General features: G+C 53.9%; 1 protein-coding gene across 1 annotated transcript; it reads right to left on the minus strand.

The window, feature by feature from the left end:
• Nucleotides 1–310: 310 nt before the first annotated feature.
• On the minus strand, nucleotides 311–4,014 carry SLC32A1 (solute carrier family 32 member 1). The gene is made up of 2 exons (XM_041478796.1): nucleotides 3,255–4,014; nucleotides 311–2,442 (listed from the first exon to the last, which is right to left on the minus strand). Exons 1-2 carry the CDS (start codon nucleotides 3,624–3,626, stop codon nucleotides 1,255–1,257), a joined length of 1,560 nt encoding a protein of 519 aa, XP_041334730.1. The 5' UTR covers nucleotides 3,627–4,014; the 3' UTR covers nucleotides 311–1,254.
• Nucleotides 4,015–8,441: the final 4,427 nt, after the last annotated feature.

The raw sequence follows: 8,441 nt of genomic DNA on the forward strand, positions 1-8,441 counted from the left end.
CCCCTTAACAAGAAAAACAAAACCAAAAAAATATCTGCAAACTCCCATCCGTGGAGTCTGAGCACTACGGGGGAAAGCAAAACTGTGAGGAGAGGGTGAAAGCAGCCCCCCACCCCCAGCTGTAAGACAATCTCTTCCCCAAAAATGTCTCCTACCTCTTGCAAACAGCTGAATGCCGCCCTTTCTGGAAACCCGGCACTGCCTCCCCTTAGCCTGAGGATGTGTTGTAGACCCGACACGGGGAGGATGAACCTCCCTCTGCCCCTGCCCTGCTCCTCCAAGCCCCCCACGAACCAGGCCAGCCTCATCATCTATGTTTTCTCTTTATTGTTCCATATATTTATGTACCACATTATATGTTAAAGATAGATTTTTTTTTCTGATATACATTTTTCATCTTATTTACCACAATGACACCACACGTACATTGGAAACAGCTCCACGGATCTGGTAGATTGCACAGAATGAATTGTGTCTTAGATTTGTTCCTGTAATCCTGAACGACATCAAATCCAACCATATATTATTATTATTATTATTTTTAGCTTTTCATAATTTAAAAATAACAATTGTTAAAACAAAACGAAACATAAGTCACTGAGAAGTGGACTCCAGGGCTGCGATTTCAACCAGAGGCAACACATTTGTGTTTGATGGGAAGCGCCGTTCCTCGGTGTGGATTCGGATGGAAGAATCGAGCAGTCCTGACATCTATGTGACTACGGTGTAAACATTGCAGGTAAGCGGCATCACCGGTCGTCAGACGCTGCTTGGGCTTGTTGGGCTGGTCGTACAATCGGGGTCTACATCCATCTCTCAAAGTGTTCAAACAAAGGTCCCTGCTGCGGGTTTGCTTCCCAGTCCCATGGGATCGGCACCTGTGTTTCAGCTCCTGAAACACTGAATTGCATATCTGTGAGGAGTGTTGAAAACTGCGACTGTTTCCCAACAGGCTGTTTGTGGGGGCCAAGCTTCAGGCAACGAGTGAGGAGATAGGGGTGGGGCACCAGATAATTTCCTTCCAAAAAATCTAAAGAACAAAAAAATATATTTAAATCTGAGCTTATTTAAAAAGACATCAGGGTGAGCACTTTCATCTCTTCTTATTTTCCTTAGTTTGCAGATTCTATGACATAGAATTTGTTGGATGCACGTAACGAAAATAATGACTCTTTCCATTAAAGGGATGCAGAATTATTTGGCTATGCGGATGTTTGATGCGACTCTCTTCCTGCACCCGACTCTGGCCCTTCCTTAGTCTTCAGCATTGGTTCTGAAAGCCTCTATGAGGCCTTCTAAAGAGTGGATGAACCCAGAGATGCTGCAGATACCACCTATAACGAAAATAGCAACATCGAAGAAGACATGATGCCACAAGAGCTTCCTCCACAAGAGTTTGAGGTGGAAGAGACTGGGGAGCAGGAAACAGAGCCCTGCGCCTGTGAGGCTCCCAGTAAGACCCATCAAGAGGGCAAAATGGGGGACATAAATAGCCATGAGCAGGGTGAAAACTACCAGGGCACATCTGAGGGTGAGTCCCCAGGATTTGAGCCGCCCGTCACCCCCATAGCAGTTGGGGAAGAAAGCCCTGTTTCCATCTTGGAAAAGGGACCGCTCCAGGACTTCTACAGCTGCAAAGAACGGCAAGGGGTACGAGAGCAAGGCTTTGGCCACCAAGAAAATGTTGACTACTGCCCTAATGGTGGATGGCAAGTTGTCTGTAATGACCTCCTTGGTCTCATCAGCCCAGGTCAGATAGGCGACCAAGGCAAAGAGTCCCTTAAGGATGCAAGCTGCGATGTGAGTCCAGTTCATCATGCAATGAAACTCCTTGGGGTTCTGCATGTTCCCCTCCAAGGAAGGCAGAAAGATCTGGGAGGTGTAGCTGAAGACAATGATGCCAATGGAAATGGGAAACTTCTTGACATCAATGTAAAACTTGACTTTGTCCCAGGCCCAGTCGCGTGCCCTGGAGAGGCAGTAGGCGATCACCAGGATGTTGATGACAAAGTGAGCCAATGTGCAGAGCAAGCTGAACTTGGAGACTGCCTTGAGGTTCTTCAAGAACGCACAAGGCAGGAGCACTGCCGTGGCAATGATGGACCACGACTTCTGGGAGACGGGCAGGTTGGGGAAGCTGTTGTACATCAGGTTCCCACTGACAACCACATAGAGGATGCAGGTCATGACCAGTTCAATGATCTGAGCCACGTTCACAATTCTGCCCCCGAGGGTGGGGAAGCGGGGCGCGCAGCACGCGTTCGCGATGTCCACGTAGGAGTCTCTCACCCTGACTATCTCCCCATCCTCATTCTCTTCATAAAGACAGGCAATAAGGATTTTCCCAGTGTAGCAGCAAACCACTGCAGCAAAAATTATTAAAAAGAGTCCTAGGTATCCACCGTGAAGGATGGCATAGGGCAGGCCCAGAACAAACATCCCCTAGAAAGAGAAAAAATGGAAACCGTGTTGCTGGATCTCTGAGGGGCCTGGGCCCACGCCGAGCACACGCAGCCGCACCACGGTGGTCACGTGTGTGCTCTCTGTCTGGCCATGCACCATGGCACCCACGCAGGCTGTCACACAGTCACGCCACGCAGCCGCGGCCACGCGTGGTGACGCACCCCTCTCCCTGTGACGTGCCACCCCCACAGTCACACCCGCGCAGTCATGCCCGCGTCATCGCGCCCCCGAGCACCCACAAGAGGCGAGCAAGGTTTGGGTGCCCAGGCTTTGCTCCAGTCTCTACCCTCGCTGTCCCCAGCCCCTCTCAGTGCACCAAGACCTCCATAGCTGGGGACATCCCAAGGGGCCAGGCTGGGTCCACTCCTGTGCAGCTCCACCATCAGCCCAGTCACACCCAGACCTCCTGTCCCTCCTTGCCTGTGACCTCTTCTGGGGCAGCCTGATGGGGTCAGAATCTGCAGCGTGACAGGGCTGGGGCCTGGACCCCTCCCTGGCGCTGTGCCCAGTTCAAGGGTGGGTTGGGGGGGGGCAAAGCAGAAAGCTGGGCTAGGAGGTTTTAGTTTCCTTTTTTTTAAAATCTGTTTTTCCTTGTAATTCCTTCCTCCCATTTATTATTCTCCTCTATCGTTCACCTGTTTTTATTTCCATATTCTCCCCCTTTTTTCCCTTTTTCCCCTTTTCCTCGAAGCCGGTTTGCAATCAGCCCACGGCTTCTGGCCGAGATACAGAGCACATAACAGCGCCGGGATCAGGGAGCGCTGCCCGGTGCCCCGCGGCGATGGCCGTACCTGGATGGCGTTGGTGACGTTCCATCCCGCCTCCCATGCCGTGATCTTGGGCTTGCCCTGCCCGGAGAGCTCGGAGCAGGCCTCCTTGGAGGCGGAGGGCGGCAGGGGCCCTGTGCCGTCCCGCTGGTAGTGGATGTCCCCCTCCAGGGGCGGCTCCCCGCCCTCCTCGCTGCCCTCGGACTTGAGGATGTCCATCTGCAGCCCTTGCCGATGCTCCATGTCCAGGTCGTCGCAGTGGGCGAAGCCCACCGCCTCCTCGTCTGTGGCCGCCTGGAAGCCCATCCTGGCGAACATGCCGCTCATCTTCGCCTGGGATTTGTGCGACACCGAGGTGGCCACGTTGGAGAGCTTGCTGCGGAGGAGGGTGGCCATGGCGGCGACTCTGGTGACTCCGCTGCTCGCGGACCCTCGGGGATGCAGAGACCCGACGGGGCGGGCGGACGGCGAGGCGGTGGACGGAACTTGGTCGCCCGGCGAGGGGCGGCTGCGGGGAGCTGCTCCGAGCCGCTACCTCCGTGTCCCGGCGCAGTGCGGGCTGCTCCCGGCCGGGGTGCCCAGGGGCATGACACCGCTGCGGGGGGAGCGGGCCCGCACGCCCCGCCGCCCGCTCCGCGCTGCTCCGCGCCGCTCCGCCGAGCCCCGCGGCGGGATCGGGGGGCGAGTCGGGCGGGATGGGGGCTGTCAGCAGCCGGCGGATGTCACCAGACGGGCAGAGCAAGCCCCTGGCAGAGCGCGCCGCGTCTCCATCGCAGTGCGCCCACCTCGCGGAGAGAAGAGGAGAGGGGAGAGAATTGCTGCATTTCTGGGGGAGGTACCAGCCTCCCCGGCGCTGCCCGCCCTGCCCCGCACCTGCCCCGCACCCTCCCGCAGATCCCGGCCGACAGCCCCTTCCCCACTGAGAAACAAAAGAGCTCCGCTGAAGAGGCGGACAGGCGGCTTTCGACAGGTTCTTAACGGGATTTTCCTCCTCGTACTCCCTTCTTTTTCTTTTCTCTGTCCCCCAAAACGCGCGGCCCCTCCGGAGGCGGGGGGCGGCCTGGGACAGCGGCCCCTGCCCAGGGGACAGCGGTGCGTGGCCACCCGCGCACAGGGAGCGAAGGCTCTGCTCTCTCTAACGATTCCTGGGATCAGAGAGCTCCAAAACCGGCGGAACAAGGGGCGCAGATCTCGTTTGGGGCCCGCAGCCGGGTGGCACCGCATCGGTACCGCAGCGGTACCGCCCGGCCGCGGGGGGCACCGCACCCGGGGGATGCTCCGTGCAGAGCTCTCGGTCCTCACCAGCCACTACTGAGGTTCTCCTTTCTTTAAACAAATACCGATATTTTCGGTTTGCTTCCAAGCGCTTATGCTCGTTTGTAAGTTAAAAGTCTTAATTTATTTTTAATTTATTTAAAATTTTTTTCGAGGTGAGCGGCTAACACAGCCGACAACGGCAACGGGAAATCCCGGTCCTGTGCTGTGGCACAGACAAGTGGAGAGTGGCAGGGGGAGCGATGGCATTCGGGGGCGGTGTGTGGGAAAGCACGTCCCCTCTGCGGCGGGGGAGCCTTTGAATCGTTGTTTAAAAAATTATATATATATATATATATATATATATATATATATATATATGTATGTATGTATGTATGTATGTATGCTCTTTGAAAGGTGGGGAAAGGGAGGAATTTCTCTTTCCTTTGCTGTTTTGGAAGGCAAAAAAAGAACATTCTTTTACTACCGATGGGAGGAAAAGCCACCACTTAATTATTTCCTAGTATCGTTGTTGAGGGAGTAGGGAGGGAGCGCCCAGGCTGCGGTTGCGGGTGGGATGCGGTACTGAGCAGAGATGGGGGAAAAAAAACCCAATTCCTAGGAAAAAAACCCTTTAAATCACCTCCTTAAAAACATTTTAATTTTTTTCCTCAGCCACAATCCAAAAGCAAATGGGATGCAAAGAGGCTGAAGGGCGCAAAAAACTAGAATAAAACTAAAATATCCGCGGTGAGGGCTGTAGCCCTAAGGGGTCTCTCGGCCGCTGCTGCCGGCGCGGGGATGAACGAGCTGTTTCTACAGCCGGCCCCCCAAAAATGGGGTTTTTTTGATGGCAGCGGAGGAGGAGGGCGACTGAGCGTGGCGCATCCTTGGCTTTGCGTGGGAATTATTACATGTGAGTGCACAGATAGGTCGCGAAAGCCGAGCGGGGCACGGCTTCGCCCCGGGTTTAGCAGCGTCTTGACGGGCTGGGATTTAAGGGGCGAAATTGAAAAGCTCGGGCCGTCACCGCTGCCCTCGGCCGCCGTTTCTCCTCTTCACAGCTCGGGAAAACCAGCGCTATGACGGACACCGCGAGGGATTAATCCAACCATTTATTTTTCTTTTTTATTAACATTATTTTTTTTTATTCATCCTGAGAGGAGTTCGTTATGAAAGAATGCGTGAAGGAGCTCTGTTGCCGGAGGCTGCAGGGGGCATCAGGGAAGAAGGAACGAAAATGCATCCAAACCTCTGTGTGGTGCGTGATTATCTCCTCAAACAGCCCTGGCGCATCCGTGCCCCTGCCCTGGCACCCCCGAACTTCGGCTGGGAGACGCAAAATGGTCCCACCGGGCATCACGCCGCACCCCCGGCCGGCAGCCCTGGATGCCAGGGAGTGGAGGGAGCTCCTCTGGGAGCCACCCAGATAACCTCTAAGGTCCCTTCCAACCCAAGCCTTTCTGTGATCACGCCAAGGGTGGAGGAAATGGGCTTGTGGCTCTTCGTTGAGCATTCAGAATGTCATGGATGTGTCGGGCTCGGGAGATACCTCTTAGAGGAAAAAAAAAAAAGTCCTAACCAAAATAAATAAATAATATTTTATAAAACCATGAACAACAAACAAAAAGGGAACAAAAAACCCAAACAGACAGAAAACCAGCCAAATAAGAAAAAACAAAAAACAAACAAACAAAAAAAAACCAAAAACAAAAACAACAACAAAAAAAACCACAAAAAAACCAAAAAACCCAAAAAAAAAAAAAAAACCTCCAAGAAACACCCCAAACCAAACCAAAACAAAACACCAACATAAAACCAAAACCCCAAAGCCTAGTAAAATCCCTCCAAAACAACCAATAAAACAAAAACTCCAACCAAGGAAAGGAAAAAGAAAAGAAAAGAAAAGAAAAGAAAAGAAAAGAAAAGAAAAGAAAAGAAAAGAAAAGAAAAGAAAAGAAAAGAAAAGAAAAGAAAAGGGGGCGGGGTGGGGGGGGGCGGGCTACGGGACACAGAAAGAGGGTGAGGAAGAGAGGAAAACCCGGAGAGATGGAGAGAAGGTTCGGGGCATTTACCTCTGCTTCTCTCCCCATCGCTGCCCGCAGCGCGCCGGGGAAGGCTGGAGGAGCGGGTGGACGGACGGACGGACGGACGGACAGAAGGATGGACGGACGGAGGCAGCCGCGGCACTCCTGGGCTCTCCCTAACTCTCAATTAACCCAAGCAGGATAATGGTGCCAAACCTTATCCAAAGGTTAGCGGCTCTCAGGGGGGCGTTCGAGCTGCAAATCGTTTCAGCAGAAGCTGAAAGGCGAGAGCGAGCCCGCGATCGAGCCTCAGCCAGCGCTGGAGCCGGGGGCTCTGGCACTCTCTGCCTTCTCTGAGCCGCTCCCCGGGGCGGGCTGAGGGTCTCCTGTGCCCTCCCGAGCAGCCCTAGGGGTGTGCAGCCCTGCTCCTGCGGGGAGCAGCTCGTCCAGACCCCACCGTGCTCCCCAGGCACATCCAAGCCGGAGGAGCAACTCTGCCTTATCTCTTCACACCAGGCTTGTGAGGCTTGTGGCTGGGTCTTCTGATTATTAAACTGAGGGAAAAGAGCAATTTATGCTCAAAAATAATTTAAAGCAAGCCAGGAAGGCCACCCCTGGGTGTGTTGTCTTTCTAAATCCCTCACCACCTGCCCCTCTCCGGGCTGCTGGGCAGCACAGAGCAGTGCCAGTTGCACGAAGGTGCAGATATTTGGGAGCAGAATGGCCATTACTCCAAATTCACTGGTCAGTCAGGATCCCAGCTGCAAAGGATTTGGTTCTCATGGGCTTTGGGGGGCTGTGAGCTGCTACAAACACACTAGACTGCAAATTGTGACCACACTAAAAAGGGGGTGTGCAAATCTTGAATGTTCACATCCATCCTCCCCTGTAACTCTCAGGAAAAGAGTGGCTGTCCAAAAGCAGGTGTGTAACCCCCTGATTCCTGCTCAGACTCCTGGCCTATGCCACAATCTTTCCCCCCACTCCTCTAACCTGTGCAGGGCACCTCCAGCACAGCTGCCAGCTGCAGAGACAGGAAGGCTGAGGCCCATCTTCTGCCCAAATAGCCAAGAAAATCCCATGGTCACACCTGCCCGAAGAACAGAACCCTTACAGGTGAGTCGAGGCATTCCTGGAGCAGCAGCCACCCCTCTGTACAGGCACATGAGCGCCTAGGGAGGTGATCCCAGGACGTGGAAGCCGTTCCACCTTCCTGCAGCCGTTGCCCAAAGCAGCTCCTGGGTTTATGGCCGGGCCGCTGGCACCCCTGCAGCCCCAGCGATGCGCAAGAGAGGCTGCACAGCAGCGCCCTTCATCCCGCCTCTGCCTCCTCATCCCCCGCCGCCACCGCGCCGGGCAGCTCTGACAGGATAATGAAGAGTTGCACGATATTCTATAAAAAGGCAATTAGATAAACTGCTGGAGTGGGACCAGCTCCCGTGACCTAGTTAATAGCTCTGGGAATTTCGGGTAGGGAAGGAAAAAGCGTCGGTGTCGGGATGTGGAGCACAGTGAGAGGGCTTTGGAGGGGAGGGAAAGGGAGGGGAGGCTGCTGGAATGTCCCAAGCCCTGAATGTCCCAAGCCTCGGGCTCTCCCTCTCGAGTGTGTTTGGAGCTCACCAGCAGCAAAAAGCACGAAGTGAAAACTCTGGAAGTAGAATCACACAAGCTGCTGCTGCGTTTGTGCTCTGGCTGGTGTGGCTGATCCACAGTCCGGTGATCCAGACAAAGACAGCAGCAGCCACGCTGGCACATACTCTGCAGTAACATAACCATAACAGAGTGAAATCCAAAGGCAGAGTCTCCAGGAGAAAGCCCGCAGTGGATGTCCCCTCTTTATTTCATTTTTATTTTTTTTACTGAACACACAAAATGGCTGCCTAAATTACAGACTCATATAAAAAAAGACCACACATATTAAGGATTGGGA

This window comes from Pyrgilauda ruficollis, unplaced genomic scaffold (assembly GCF_017590135.1).
Source record: "Pyrgilauda ruficollis isolate IOZ18807 unplaced genomic scaffold, ASM1759013v1 scaffold46, whole genome shotgun sequence".
In the NCBI taxonomy this organism is placed as follows: Eukaryota; Metazoa; Chordata; class Aves; order Passeriformes; family Passeridae; genus Pyrgilauda; species Pyrgilauda ruficollis.